Source organism: Passer montanus, unplaced genomic scaffold (assembly GCF_014805655.1).
Source record: "Passer montanus isolate IOZ18808 unplaced genomic scaffold, ASM1480565v1 scaffold4, whole genome shotgun sequence".
Classification (NCBI taxonomy): domain Eukaryota; kingdom Metazoa; phylum Chordata; class Aves; order Passeriformes; family Passeridae; genus Passer; species Passer montanus.
This window is the reverse complement of record NW_024368818.1, coordinates 6,633,643-6,649,542: the sequence shown is the minus strand read 5'-3', so window position 1 is coordinate 6,649,542 and position 15,900 is coordinate 6,633,643. Positions and strand designations below refer to the sequence as shown.

Sequence of the window (15,900 nt, the reverse complement as noted above, 5' to 3'; positions counted from 1 at the left end):
GTCTTCTCTTTCTAAGGCTGACCTAACCCTGCTCACTCAGCTTGTCCTCACACACCAAGTGCCAAGTGCCTTTATCACCCTGGTGGTCCATGTCGGGTGTCAATGTATTTCTTATACAGGGGAGTCCAAAACTGAAAATGGGACTCCAGCTGCAGTTTCACAACTGCCAAGCAGCTGGGAAGAAACACCTGTCTTGACCTGCTGGCCACACTCCTGCTTATCTCTGCTCACATGATGGGACTGAATTAAGGGATGTGCTACACATGTTCAAAATTACTTCAAACAAACATGCAAATAATCCTTTTTCCCTTATTCTCACTGCAAAACCCAGAATTAGTGCCATAACTGTCTGCAGTATAGATTTTCCTATTAACAACTCAACACAGAAGCCTTGTACCCAAAACTCAAGCATTAGTACTCATATAGCCTCATTAAAATCCTATAAAACTTCTCACAGACAAGAAAATTCTAGCCATTAAATCCTGTGAACAATGCTAATATAAAATCTTGCACTTCATCACGGCCCTTACAGACAAAATTTTTGCAAAACTGCAGTGCTAAAGGAGCTGATAATATCATAAGTTTATATAATGCTTCTTTTCCTTATTAGAGTTTCTTTGCAGGCTTTTCAGACGTGCTCCAACAGGTGATGTATGTTTTCCCTGTCAGCTCTCCTCCCTAACTAAATAATTTACTTTGTAATGTAATAAATGTCGGGCGTATGCTTCCCAGCATGGATGCTTGAATCTAACATTCCATCAGACAAGCTTTGATTATAGGCTTTTTTTAATTATGAATCTACAAGGCAGGCCTGGCACAATTCTGTCACGAAACCAGTACATTGGTGATCTTGAGGTAAATGTAAAAAAATACAGTCTCAAATATATATGAAACTATCTCCTTTATGTTCAACAGATTAGGATTTACAAGTTCTCATTTCAAGACAAAATTGAGGTTGGGTATTTCCAAATGTGGGTGCCTAAATATATTAGGACATACATATGATATAAAAGCAGTGTTCACTATATGAAGGTTCACTGTTAAGGTTGAAGAAATCTGAAAATAAAGAACCTTAGATAAAGACTCTGCCTTCCCAACATTTCTGCAAACCAAACCCCTTCTCTGCAGATTCCTGTGATTGAAAACATTGGCCCTGGGCTTTAGGACATACTATTTCAAACAGATAAACCTGTCTCTGTCATCACTGGTAAATCAGTCTAGTCCTGACAAAAACAGAACAGGTTTTACTCTCTATTTAAAAACTGAAATTACTATAGCAAAATTTAGCACTGTAGTGGTAGCAGTTTTCCAAAATTACCACCAACAAGAGATTTTTATACCTTTGAACAGTTGCTGTTCAAGAACTACCACAGAATAAAACAAAGTCCAGTCTATGTAAGCAATTTAAAAATTCTATTTAATGTATGTATTACAATTCACATGCAAAACCAGGTTTTATTCAATATTTAGCATTTCCTGTAACACACCAGGCTGATGGCTATCATCCTCTCAGCAAACTTAAAATAGATCTGACATCTTTTCTGGCCTGGTGGAGCACTTGTTATGATTGTTCTTCATTACAATTTAAATTGCATACAGTAGCACCAACGGAAAGAAGAGAGACTTTGCCTTACCTTCTTTTACCTTTGGAAGAGCAATAGTTATAAACTGAACCAGATTCTCTCACATTACTATGGACTTATAGTAAAAGTTCCACCATCTCTCTACTAACTTTTACATTACAGCAAGAAGATGGGTGCAGTCATATTTTTCAGAATATTTCTTGTCTGTGAGCTATAAAAGCATCTGTAAGGCACTCTGTTGACAAACTAGTCTTTGCTTTGAAATTATGCTTATTACAACAGTAAGGACTTTTTTGGCAGAGAAGAATTAAGAATAGTATCTTTCCCTTTTTATGAGGAAAGAAAGGAGGGATAAAATATTCACATGTATTTATATTAATAATTTAAATTTTATCTGATTCTTCTTTCAGTTTGAAATACTTCTGTTTCAAGCTAGGCAAGTTTTCCTACATAGGTATTTCCAAAGAACCATGAAGTATGTGTCACAACTCCCCTTTTCTCTTCCATTTTAAAAAATACAAATGAATCACTTTTGGACTCTTGGTTTGAAATATGCGGAAAACTTTGTTGTTCAACCATCTTTTATGCTTACTTGCCTCTGCTGAGAGCACCACCTCTACAAACACCAGTAAATATAAAAAGCACATGGCATAATGGGTAGTTTCCCAAAATAAGATCATGTAATACAGTAAAAATGACCATACACATGGAACAAAAGGAGAGCACATGCTCAGTCTAAAGTGTCAGCTTCAGCAGTGGAAACCTGTTCCTGAACTTCGATGTAGAAAATTTTACGTCAGATGAGTTGAACACATATCTATTTATAGCCTGAAGTTCTAGGACTGGTTTTCATGCTAAATAAAAATGCAACCACTATAAATATGAGTGTTAGAATCAGAACAAAGAGGATTATGGGTTTAGAGCAACATGATACATGTTTTTTTTCTTAACTGGCATAATGTAATAAATTACTGATGGACAGCTGCATTAACCTCTTTAGAAAGCCAAAGTTCTTTCCATACTTAGCATACTGCCTTCTTCCTGTTCTAATGCAGAAATTTTATGTAATTTCCAGTGCAGAACCAAGAATGAAGCCTGCATGATGTGTAGAGCACTAAATTTTGTGAACCAAATCAATCAGACAAGTCCACTGTCTTGAAGACAACTCCATTCTTTTTAGTGTAGGGAGAATTTGGTATCCATGAAAGCTTTTACTTGACTGTAGTGAGTCAGGACCTGCTCAAGCAAGCTGCATTAGCCAAGATGAAAACACAGAAATGGGTGCATGTGGGCACTGGTCTTGGTATTGGTGTCTCCTTCCAGGACTATTTATGCATTTTGAAGTGGACAAACTTGGGTAAAAATCAACAGAGGTATTTGGAGTTGCGTCCAGGACTAGGATTCTTCTTCTACCCCATCCAAAGGCAGACTTTATCACAAAGGTATGACCAGATCCTTCTGCCCTTGTGCATTTTGCATTGTTAGCTTAATGGCTGTACATGAACTTCAGCAGAAGACCTGAAAACCTCTTGTCCAGTCTGGAGCTAAGGCACTCTCTGGAAAAAATGGCTTTGAATTAAAAGAAGAAGGACAACCAGCTTCCCAATTGTTTTACATGGATCCTAACTCCTAGACTATTACACAAGAATTAAACCAAGGTGGTCTAAAACTCTGCTAACAAATTTCAGATTTCACGCAGTCCAGAATACTGTGGAAAGGTATTGTTGAACTAAGACACCAGTGTTTCCATGGCCTGAAATTCCCAAGTCCTTCTGTGGATCTGTGCCTACATTTACAGACAGTCATAGGCAGGGAACAGGTCTTCACAGTGGTGACTTGGCACCCAAAGCACTGTGGTTGTGATACCTACAGAGTCTGTTTTAAAGTAGCACTTAATTCTGGTGATTCACAGCCATGATGATTATAAACTTATTTCTCTAATCTCTCCCTCTGCTCTCCATTTCCCTCTAAAATTGGTGTTACATCATGTTGTCTGTCACCCGTCATAAACCACAAAATAATCTGAAAGCATGACCAGATCTGATACCTGTAAATCTCAAATATTCATTTTCTTTGTCTACTTCAAAAAATTTTTTATATACAAGAAAAGATCTAACATTGAGGTAAACTTTATGAAGAAATCATAACACTGTTTCAACGTATCACAAATGCTCCTTTAGAAAAACTTGCACTGCCTCATGGCAAGATCTTTTGTGGTGACTAGTTCCTCACAAAACTTCAGTAAACAGGTGCCATCTGGAACATGAGCAGCTCTGTGCTCTGCTTCCTGATGATGCAGTACATCAAACAAATCCCCCAGACACTCCTCACTGCAGGCTCAGTGTCTGTCTGGTGGTGGTCATGGAGCCAAAACTGTGAGAACCAACATTGTAGATCAGAATGAGCAGGAAAAAGGGTATGAAAATACAAGAAGAATACATAACTAAGAATGCCTGCTACTGCGTAAGAGGCTTAGATTTCACAGCTTAATTCCTATTCTTGCATTTTAAGTGGGTAATTTTCTCCTTCCAGTACAGTTATAGATCTTCCCTTAAAGGCTTTTTCCTGTGGCAACTGCAGACTGAGTCCCTGTCATCAGGCTGAGGTACAAGTTCCATTCCATCCCGTATTTCAGGTTTGCTGGCTTGGCGTTCGGCATATTTCTGAAATATGTAAACAACATTTAAGAATGCTATAAGCATCAACATATAATTCATGAAGCAGAATTTTCCTCCTCCCTTCCATTAGAAGCCTACCTTTATCCAGGTATATGGATATGTCATTGTTCACAACCTCTGCACAAGGTGTCTTTGTAACACGTCTACTAATGGGCTACACTGCCTCTGAAAACCTCCTTTCATGTTTCTGCCTATTCTTATGGTAACTTGAATATTGTCATCATTTGTGCCTAATCACTTCATGCAGATAGCATAAAAATGTCATTTTTGTGCACTGAAGTGTTCCAAACTTTGTGCTAACCTGTGGCTGGTGAAGCTGATATCCAACTGCACAGCAGTACAGGAAAAAGATACTTTCAGAGAAGAGAAATTTCATTCACTAGGGATTTGCATTTTCTAAGGAAGAAATGACTACTGGGCCTGCTTCATCCCTTACACTCTACTAGTCACACTTCTGGAACTTCTTTTCCACATATTCATTGTTTTGTAGTGGAGTAGCTCATAATGTAAGTGTGAGAAGTGTGAAGGGAAAAAGGAAGAAAACTGGACATACCGATTATCTCCTACAGAGATCTATTGGAAACCAAATACCAAGTGACAATGAAAACAGAGCTGACTGAGGATGGGGGCAAAAAAAAAATCCTGATTCTGTTAAATAACTACTACATCAGGTAGCTTCTTTAATGAAGAAGCAGGGCTTAGCAAAGCTTTCACATTGCTCTCCTATGAATAATATATACCATGTGTGCTATTGATTTAAGTAAGGACTGAATATGAAATTTGTAGCAACAGTAGCAGCTGGGGGGGAAAGTAATAAAGTGATCCATTATACTCACCTGGAGCACTTTATAATAGTAGCAGTAAAACCTGTGAGGCTGAAGTAATTCTCTTGCCATTAGTTGTCCTTCTTTAGCAATTTTTCTTGCTTCCTCATCATTTTTCTGGCAAATTCAGATGAAACAAATGAGTAACAGAGCAATCAGTAAGTTACCCAAAGCCTGACTAGCATTAGAAGTTTTATTAAACGCGCTATTCAAATCTGCAAAATTAACTGCAATTACTGGTAGATTGCAAAGGCATGATTAAAATTGCAGATTTGTTTAAAAATACTGGATTGCTTTTATTGCCACTACTGCTACCTTAGGGCTATCAATAACAACTTTCATGAGTAACTTTGGTACAATTTTGAAAACTCAGTTGATTACTGTTCTACCATTTTGTCCAAGCCACAAGCCTCTTCAAAATCAGTTCCAATACCTCCCAGACCTACTTAGTTTTATGGAGGACAAAACCACAGCTCTTGTCCTGTCCAATACAATGGAATTCAATGTCTTCTTTTTAAAAATAACTGCATGAATTCATGTACTTATTCTCAAGCTTTTTAAGTCTATGTTTCAAAGCTTTTGGTATCCTCCTCTGATTCCTTAGGTAGAATTACAGTACTCTCAGAAGATAAAATCCTCCTGTGCTTTTTTAACCTTAACAGCACTTTGACTTAAAGCACAAATGGTGTCTTCAATCACAGAATTGTATCTGTTTGCTTGCAGGATCTCAGCCTCTCAGTCTGAGCATGTTAAAAGAAAGCAGCAATTTTTTGTACATTCAAACAGAACATGCAGTAAATTCTGCTGAAGTCAGGGCCTAAAAAAAGCTATAGCATTAATTAAGTAGTATCTAAGAATCTGGTTGTTTCTTTCACAATTACTTTAGTCAGTATGCTAAGGCTCTGACTCATGAACTCTTCTGCCCATACTTAAAATGAACACTTAAGTACTGGCTAAATAGAGATGGTTATTTCAAAGAAAGCCTTCCCATTTTATACCAACAACAAAATGTACTTCCTTTATTCCAGGATCTCAATAGAGTTCATGCAATATATCTATCTATATATGTGTGTGTGAATACAAAAGAAGAGATATTAAGATAAATTGTTTACTTGTTTGTTCATCACTTTGAATTTGAATCAATAATGAACTTACCTTAGCCCATTTTATTTTCTCTAGCAAGTCCTCTAAGTTTCTCTTAACTGGAACATAATGTTTCCAAGGTTTTAATCCAATATAAAAGTGTTCATAGTACTGGGAATCTTGCTTCAACACCAGGCTGTCTCCCAGCAGGAGGTATGGAAACCTGTAAGCTGCTACAGTGCCATCTACATTCACTTGGTATTTGTACTACAGCGTGCAGAGAGAGGAAAAGAGGTGAAATGTTTTGTATCAGAATGGGAACAATGACTGTATAAATTACTATTTTAACAGGCAAGAAGTAATCATGTCTATTCATTTTCAAACTCCTTTCAGCGTTAAGCACATGTAGTTTCATGGTCTTCTGGATAACATAATGGAAAAAGGATTTGTTTTCAACACAGGGTTGACAGTTAAGAACCTTTGTGTCACATAAGATGCCTGATGGGTGTTCTATTGAAGTGTCATGGGACAGAGAAAGGGCTACAGCAGGGAAGGAAATAAAACTAATCTATACTTCAATTCAAACAGAGTAAATTTATTCTGACTTAACATTATTATACATAATAACCTGAAACATATTATTATATAAAATAAGCTGAAACATTATACTAGAAATAACCATGAATGTACTGCTTTGGCAGATGTTCTTGGCTGCTACAGCATTTCTGAAATACTGAACTTCAGAACTGAATTTCAATTGCTATATATTATAATGGCTTTATACAGGACTCTGTCCTCTTTATTTTTTATATCTTTCCTGCAGTAGAATCTGTATGTTAAAGTACAATAAAAACACTCATCTATTTTTCTAATTTGTTACTACAAAGACTCTGACATCCATAGTGTACTTGCAATGGATATAAGTTGTGTCCATTGTTTTCATATTTACCCCAAATCAAAGAAACCCTGATGGTGAGAAATCCAATTTCTCAGCCTATTAAAACACAAAAATAAGCCAAGGTGTCTCTCTAAAGGTCTTTCTTGGCTTTCTCTACAAGTGTGTCACACCAGGACATTGATTACAGATGGTTTATTTACTCCGCATGGACCTGTGCTCTTACAGCAGCATAACTGTTTTGTTTACTGAAAAGAATTAATAAAAGCAAGCTTTGTCTTTTGAGTTGGTAAGAACTTGACAACTAAATTAATCCAAAACTATAATTTGATTGCTACCTTAAAGAAGTCAAAGAAGCCCATCAGCTGAGCCTTCCCCAGCTCTTTTTCTTTTTCTCTGAAGAAGAAATATCCAGTTATTCCAGCATCTAGTAGTTCTGGATTTTCCTTGGATAACTTGACAAGATGGAGACGTTCTTCTCGGCTGTCTCGACCTCTGAATAAAGCCCGCTCAGTTTTGTTTTCCCAGAAGGGGCCTATGAGCAGTGAGTGATAAGGCAAAAGCAAACAGCAGTGAAATGTTCAGGATCTGTTCAAGGCAAATAAGGAACTTGGTTTGACAGTGGCATTACACTTGGAGACATGGTAGGACAGGCATGATTTCCCATAACCACTTATTAATCACAGGCTTAAACTCCCAATTCTGGTTTGAATTTTGGGATGAGAAACTCATACAAGGAAAATTGGAGAATTGCTTTTCCACTCAACAATTTTGTATTTCAATAACTTCAACTATCTTCAAAGCTACCTAAGGGATTATAATAAAATACATAAGGAAAATACTAATAATTAAAGCAATTCTCTATCCATAAAGCATGCCACAATAACCTAATTTCTTTAATAAAATCCATCTCTGTTACCTAGCAATTTAGTAGGTCCTTGAACAACCACTTAATGATGCCTTAAAAAGAAAATAAATGGCTATGTTGTGTCCTCTAAACACTTAGCAAGAGTCTGAAAGACTTAATCTCTGCTTACTGCATTGACCATGCCCTTCCTCACCTTTCTTCTTTCTGTTGAAAATTTCCCTAAAGGACCTACTAAATGGAGTAGTCTCTTACTGTCTCCTAACTGGAAAAGCAGCTCTACTAAATCAGTAAACACATAATGCCTCTAACTGATCATTTAATTGAAATATTTAATTTAAAAACTAATAAAGAAAAGAGGAACTGAGAACTAATTAAATAAAGATAAATAACTTTCCACTCCAGTTTTACTCCTTAGGTATTGCTTATGCCATTTGTTTGATCCCTGAGTATTCTTTAATTTCCTAAGGAAGAGGAAGACACCTGTAAAGCTGACTCCTCTTCCAAAGCCAGAAAAGCAATTCAAGAGGTCTCACTCTGAAGTATTTTTTCATGTAGGCAATTTTTTCTAATTTGAAAGAGGCTGCAGCATAGTATCAGCTTACTTCTTTTAGGATTCAAATTATTTTTTTGTAAACAGAACACTGGGCCACAACACAGTCAGGAAACTGGTTAGTTTGATTAGAAGAAACATATTTGAGCCCTTTACTGAGAAGAAAGGACTTTTAATTACATTTAGTAATTCTTTTGCCAGGTCACAGTAGGCATCTTCTGGATACCTTTAATGTAAAATTCACATTTATTGCAAACTGGACTTCTTAAATTTTGGTTCTAAATGATACACCTGCTTAGTGGCAGTGTTGAAAAGTGTTTGCAATCTGTAAAGACTAAGCTGCTTGTATTCAGAGACTTCCCAGGGCACTTTTAACTGAAGACTTCAACACGTTATTTGAATGCAACTTGCTTCTTCTATGGAAATCACAAATTCTTTTGAAATGCAGTCTCTAATTCACCTGTATTTCCTTGAATGGAAAGGAGATCATTAGTGACTCCACGCAGGGTTTCCAGAGTCGAGTGGGTTACATCATACGTCGGCAGGATGATATCTCTGGAATCCACAGAGCCACACCAGGAGATGACAGGTACAGGCCCAGGGGTGTCATTAGCTTTCCGATGCTCAACTGGCCAGTCTCCAACATTGAGATAAAACTCCACGTCAGGAAGACGAACCTAGATGTGTACCCAATGAAAGGATAATAACACAGAGAAGCTGTCTGTCATTCTTACATCTCTTCCTCAGTTCTGCCATGTCACGCAGACTCAGTACACCTACTGGATAGTTCACAGATTTAGCTGTGCTTAAAGCATGAATTCCAAGCTTCTGCCCTGCAAGCAAGTTTGAAAGGAACACCCAGAGGCCACGAAACAGCTCCCAGTTGGGCCTTAGCCCTTGGAGCTTTCCAAGCATTTTTATTACTGCCAGGACCCCCATGCATTACTCCTAACACCCAGTGTTGTCTTGATGGAATGTCAAATCTTACTCCAGGAATTATACCTGTGAAGATACAACAACAACTGCAGTACTGCCATATTTAAATATGTTGAACCTGGACAAGAGACGACTGAGAGAGGATCTTGTCAATGCTTACAAATATCTTAAGAGCAGCTGTCAAGAGGATGAGGCCAGACTCTTTCCAATGGTGCTCAGCAACAGGACAAGGGGAAACAGGCGTATACCTAAACACAGGAAGTGCCATCTGAATATTACGGAAAACTTCCTTACTGTGAGGATGACAGGGCCATGAAACAGACTGCCCGGACAGGCTGTGGATATTCAAAACCCACCCCGGAGATGATCCTGTGCAACCAGTTCTGGGGGAACCTGCTTCAGCAGGGGAATTGGACTAGATGTTCTCCAGAGGTCCCTTCCCACCCCAACCAGTCTGTGGTTCTGTGATATTGCTTCAATAGTCTGACATGATCCAAACCGATACCTTCCTGGCCAGTGACAGGAGCATTTCATCGGAGAACATCTTGAAGTCTGTGTACTTCCCTAAGGAGCGCCGGTAGATGTGATTATCCAGGATAGTGTAATGGACAATAGCACCTCTTGTTTGGCTGAACTTTGCTGGGATTTCCTTAAACATTCGCTGCAGGTCAATGGTGGGAAATGAAATGAAGTCTTTTGTAATCTGAGGCTCTTGGGATGGACAGGACATCATGTCCTGCCAGACTTCAGGGTCTTCTACAGGACAGTCACAGTATTCATGATAAACTGGTTCTGTGGAAAACAAAGCACCCAGCATCTGTATTCATGATTCTACAGCACACATAATTTATACATTACAATGGCTTGGCATTTTTATACCATGCTTTCTACAGTTTTCCTGAGAAAACAGCCTTCCTACAATTTCTGGAATTCTGCAGTGGAACTGAGAAAACAGCAACATTCTTCTCTTTTCAGAAATGCAAGACTTTGTATCATCAGGGTGAAATTATTCTGCTAAATGAAGCTCCATTTCTGTGAACCTGCCATGCACATGGAGATTCAGAACTTGAGCCATCCACAGCTACCACAGCTCAGGTACTGCAGTTTCAAATATATCCTAATTCAGAACTTTGACACATTACATTATATCAAGAAATACCCTTACCTTTCAAAATATAAGGTGATTGAGCCACATGCTGATCACCATAAAGTATCTCAATTTTTAAGCCTTTTGTGACACTTGCGTACATCCGATACCGCATAAGGAATGTACCATCATTTCTATCCAAAGGCCGAGGCGTGTAAATTCTGGTGACTTCTTTTGGAGAAAGTGCTTTAATTACCACTTTAAACTGTGTTTTTCCTGGCAAGAGGAAAATAAAACCAGACAAAATCACTTAAGCTATTAGTATTGCATCTAGTAAATACAGATAAGGAGCAAACACCACTGAATTAAGACCACAGAATTTAATTTATTTTTCACAACAATTCACTTCAATTGTTTTATCATACCAAATTGGTAAAACTAGTTTCCAGTGATTAAATATCATGCTACCAAATATTCTTAGTCACTGCACACCTCTAAATGGAAAACCTGCAGGTGTAGAAAAAAAGTTAAATATTTTATTATAAGACAGAAGGAAAGGCTAACAGTACTTTGAAGCTAAGATTAGGTTTTATTCTAAGTTTTCAAGTTAGTGCTCTGAGGAACAATAATTTCCTCTAGAGTAAGAAAGACAGGAAACCAAGTTAAAGTAACAGGAGAAAAGAATACTTGCCAGCTTGTGGAAAGGCAGTTGCAGCATGCAGGAGTCACATACAAATTGTTCAGCTTTGGACTGCTGCTGACTGTCTTGCACATTTAAAGTCCCAGCTACTGAAAAGCAGGGATAAGAGAATGATAGTAGAGATGTTCCCTGGACATCTGTCTGACCTGTGCTTAAAGATCACCAGCATTTCATCATTAATGCACTAAGATATGGAATAATTTATGGACAATATGAGTATGCATAAACATAAATCCGTTATAGTCTTTAGTTCTATCACAAGTGGTCATTGCCAACTTTATTAATTAAAAAAAGGAGGGGAGGACAAATTATTCATTGTGACAGTCTAAGCATTGTCAACCAAACAAATACAATGAACGTTACCACCATGTAGTATACAAAAATAAATGAAACGGAAAAAATCCAGATAAAATCAAGATGTTACTAAAACCTGAATATGTCCCAACAGCACTAAATGGCTGAGATGTCAAAGTTAACTCTATATTTTTCATCCACAGATAAATGCACAGATATGGTAAGTACCAGTCTTTTAATGATTAATCAAGTCTTCCTTAGATCACTGGGTCCTGAAATTGGATTCAAGCCAAATGCCGTGCAAGAATATTCAGATTAAATGACTCTCCCAAAGGAATGAACATCTCTACCTCTAAAGGTCACTGCAAGTCACAACCATCATTTAAAACCTGCTTCAAAGTAGCTGACTTCAACCAAGTACCCTCTCCCCATGACTATCCCCTAGTATTATTTGGATGAAGAAGTATTCACATCCAGAGTATGTCATGAGGTTCACAAAGAAAACTGTTTCCTGTTGGTATCACATCTTTGTCTCCTTGTACCCATTTTATTAAACAGCATTTTTACTGGGTATAGTGATTTCTCACTGAAGAAAAGTAAGTTTTCAGCTGTCATAAAAATGAGTGAATATTGTGAAATCAGAAGTCAAATATTACTGAATTTTATATCCTTGTCCTCACCTACAGGAAGTAACTAAGTGGGTCTTTTATCCTGCTGGTTATGTACATCCTGCTCTAGACATGAGGAGCCCTTGATCTACCCAAAGAACATGCTGGGTTTAGTTGGTGGCACTTTAGGCATAGGAATCATTTGATAAGGGAAGTGACTAATAACAAAGCTCTCTGGGAAAAAGCTAACTCCACTGAAAGTGAAGGGGAAGAAAAATGAGACTGAGTATCTCATCTAAGTACAAACAATTCATTGGAGAAAACAGACTTATTTTTTGTAATTTACAACATTCATTGTGTAATAGGGCCAAGGCCTCTACTGTATACTTAATCATGACAGCTTTTTGCTGATTTTTGTTTTTTATTTGGAGGAAGTTACCATGGTACTTTCACTCATGTTTTTTTGTTTCTCTCAATCCAATGGAATTACAAAAGAAAAATGCATCCTTGTTGAATCAGCACCGCTCGTACTTCTCTGCTACCCTGAAAACATGTCTGGGACAACTTTTTAAGTACAAAATAATTTCCCAGTACTGAAAGACACTAAAATATAGACACAGTCAAAATGGGATACTTTAAGAAATCCAGATAATGACACCTGCTTTACGCATTTTTTTTCTTCTGTGCAGCTTGCAAAAGAGGTAGACCACACATAGAGGAACAAGTGACAAAATGGAGGGAAAGAAAGAAAAAGTAACAAAATAATGAATTTAGGCAAATTGCTAGAGAAGAACAAAAAATCCCTAGTCACCCTATTTCTGACATGTATGCGGAAGAGAAATTAAAAGATCTGAAAAGAAGATTTTTTTGATTCAACTGTTTTACCGGAATTGTTTGCTGGTTACTTTCACAGACGGAAATCACAAAATTGACGGACTCACTAAAGGGACACATGAATTATTAGCCTACACTTTCAGAGAGCTGGATGCAACAACATATGTCCAGTAACAAACACATACAGGTCTTGTGTGTGACCATCAGAAAAGCCCAGGGGTCGTGGTAACCAAAGATCCAAAGGGAGGCCCTGCAGTGCCCAGGTATGAAAGTGAACTGAAACGTACAACTCTGTTTGCAGCACTGGAATGAGAGCTGGAAGAAGCATGCCCTGCTCTCTGAAGGCATTTGGTGAAACCTGCAAGGATACCTGGGAGGCCTTGAAAAAATATTTAGCACAGTATAATCTGAACAACAGTTAACAGCTGATTTTATCACAGTCAATAGTATATAAAGACATGGTTGGCAGTTGTTAAACCTAGGATAAAACCTAGCAGAAAAAAAGGATAAGACTTATCCAAGTAGCCGAAGGAAAAAAAAATATGCAGTTTACACTAAAAGAAAGTTCTGTATTTTCAGCAGGGATTTTCCTAATCTTTGAAATAATTTTCCAGGGAAAGAATGAATTCTGCATCATTCGACATCTTCCTACAAAGGCAGGTCAAACAGTTACAGCCTCTGGGTTGCAATTCCAGTGTAATGTGCAACGTAGCACACCAATTCTGGTGAACAGACTAGATATTCAGAAAACAATTCTGGATTTTAAATCTACTAATTATGCTATACAAGTTTTATCATGGATCCCAGTAAGTCCTGACTCACTTGACTGAAATTCTAATGCACACAAAAACCAATTTAATAGATTTGGACACATTTCACAAATGTGATGCCTTAACTGTAGCTCTGCTGCTCTGATCACAGTGTTTCTGTTTTGCAATGGGGGTGATAATATCAATTTTTTGCTATCTCAACAGGTATATTTTGAGTTGTTTTTAGTTTATGTTGGAGTGGTGCCTGAATGAATATTGTTAATTGCAGTTCTCAATTACATTTTACAGATTTGAACATTTTAAATCATTACAGAATGGAAGTTTATAGCCAGGGTCTCTATGAATACTTTAAACAGTGCTCATGCACTGGAACATGATGAACTCTACCACTAATTTTTTTAAGGATCCTTGGCACCCTCCTAAACAATTCCTGGCATGGGACAGCAGATAGCACAGGCCAAGGCAGCAGCTCTTCCCTGCTGGCAGCACGCATGCTCTGTCTTTGACTGGAGGCCACAGCGGGTCATGGGATGAATGGAGATCACTCCATGCCAGATGGCATTGGGACTTGGAAACTTTCCTGAGACACTGAATTTATTAACATAAATACGAACACACACAAACACACTGCAATCAAAACTAGGTTCTCAGTACCCATGTCCTCCCAGTTTATCTTGGAGGACTTACACTAGCATGAGAATCCAATTGAACTTCACACCTTTCCACCTTTAGCAACCTGTTGTTTGAACCCAGGGCTCCCCCTGTGCAGCTGCTGTCAGCCTCCATCCCACTGGCAGTGAGCATAAAGTCACATTCTGGACTGCAACTACAAAACTGCACTGACATCCAGCACCAAGCTGCAGATGCAGAAAGCCCAGACATGAAATATCTGAAGTATCCACCCTCCTGTCAGACTGAAGACATACCCTGTATAACATATGGCTACTCCTTAATTCTGCAAGCAGCAGCTTTCTAACTATCAAGACATGAAGAGGCCATACATACCTGGTATGCCCCCTCAGTACCATCTACACAGCAAATTAAGTAGCTTCTACCCTATGTAAATTAGCAACACAAGATTTCCTCTGGGGCTATTTCAGAGTTATCTTCATTATGGAATCTCTGACACAAAAGTAATTTTTATTCCAAATTTAAACTATTAACACAGAGCGTGTGGAGTTAACTTTGCAGCAGCAAACAGCTGACTGGCATCATACCACTGGCCTGCACGAACAAACCCAACTCCCACCCTTAGGAGAAGTGTTACAGGATGGTTTGTGCTTAGCAAACAACAAATGAAAATTACTCCTTAACGGAACAGCAGCAGGATAACAGAGCCCAGAGAGCTCTGCTGACTGAGACAGAAATTTTAAGCAACTGGTGTGTGTGCGGCATTAAAAATAATTACGTTACCGCTTCCCAGCAGTGTACTGGGATTTTACGTCCACTAGTTCCAGGAACACTGGTTCTTTCTGGGCTTACGGTTCTTTGCTGCAAATTCCATACTGTTTAGAGCAGAGGAGGCACTGGGCAGCACCAGAAGAAAGGAGGCTCTGACCATGTGCTTCTCTCGCCATCCTGCGCGTCCCGGGCGCTGCGGGACCGGGCGCGGGGGCAGCCCGGGAGCAGCGATGGCACAGCCACCGCACAGAACGGGGAAAGGAAGGAAGGAAGCAAGGAGGAGGGGAAGAGGGGAAGGGCTGGGCACCTCCAGCCAGGTTCTGCGGCGAAACCGCAGCCCGGGGCAGGACTTCCATTCCGCGCCGCTGCCCGCGCCGGAGCACACGAACGGTACCTGGCGGGGAGCGGGAGAAGTTGCGTCCGGCCGCGCTGACCGCCTGGATGTAGAAGTACCGCACGGGCACGGTGAGCCCCGCTTCCAGCCCGGGGCCCCACACCAGGCTCCGCTCGGCGCTGACGGGCTCGGCGGGCTCCGCAGACTCCGCCGGCCGCAGCAGCAGCCCCGCGGCGCCCAGCAACAGCAGCACCGGCAGCGGCAGCAGCCCTCGGCCCCCCATCGCCCCTCAGCACCCACCGCAGCCGCTCGGAGGGCTCCGGGGCCTCCTCGGGCCCCGCCCGCTCCCCGCCCCTCAGGGCGGCCCGACGGCGCCGGGGCCGGGTAGAGCCCGAGGGAGGCGAGCAGAGGGCCGGGCTTTCCCCGGGCGGATGGATCCGTGTCCGCCTTTCCTG

At 39.6% G+C, this 15,900-nt stretch overlaps 1 protein-coding gene across 3 annotated transcripts; it reads right to left on the bottom strand.

Moving 5' to 3' along the window:
- Positions 1–1,396: 1,396 nt before the first annotated feature.
- POGLUT3 (protein O-glucosyltransferase 3) lies at positions 1,397–15,803 on the bottom strand. Of its 3 annotated transcripts, none has more exons than XM_039718570.1 (9): positions 15,506–15,641; positions 11,196–11,290; positions 10,583–10,780; positions 9,923–10,209; positions 8,942–9,158; positions 7,402–7,598; positions 6,241–6,435; positions 5,098–5,202; positions 1,397–4,246 (listed from the first exon to the last, which is right to left on the bottom strand). In XM_039718570.1, exons 3-9 carry the CDS (start codon positions 10,677–10,679, stop codon positions 4,121–4,123), a joined length of 1,224 nt encoding a protein of 407 aa, XP_039574504.1. In that variant the 5' UTR covers positions 10,680–10,780; positions 11,196–11,290; positions 15,506–15,641; the 3' UTR covers positions 1,397–4,120. The 3 variants fall into 3 exon arrangements, with proteins under 3 accessions (XP_039574504.1, XP_039574503.1, XP_039574502.1); XM_039718569.1 differs by having other exon boundaries at positions 11,196–11,293; positions 15,506–15,638; XM_039718568.1 differs by lacking the exon at positions 11,196–11,290 and having other exon boundaries at positions 15,506–15,803.
- Between the last annotated feature and the right edge of the window lie 97 nt (positions 15,804–15,900).

Coding starts and splice junctions, on each gene's coding strand:
- POGLUT3 (XM_039718568.1), bottom strand. CDS start 15,728: ATGGGGGGCCGAGGGCTGCTGCCGCTGCCGGTGCTGCTGTTGCTGGGC. Junction 10,210..10,582: donor ATCACCTTATATTTTGAAAG/GTAAGGGTATTT, acceptor TGTTTTCCACAG/AACCAGTTTATCATGAATAC. Junction 7,599..8,941: donor TTCCATTCAAGGAAATACAG/GTGAATTAGAGA, acceptor CACTGCTCATAG/GCCCCTTCTGGGAAAACAAA.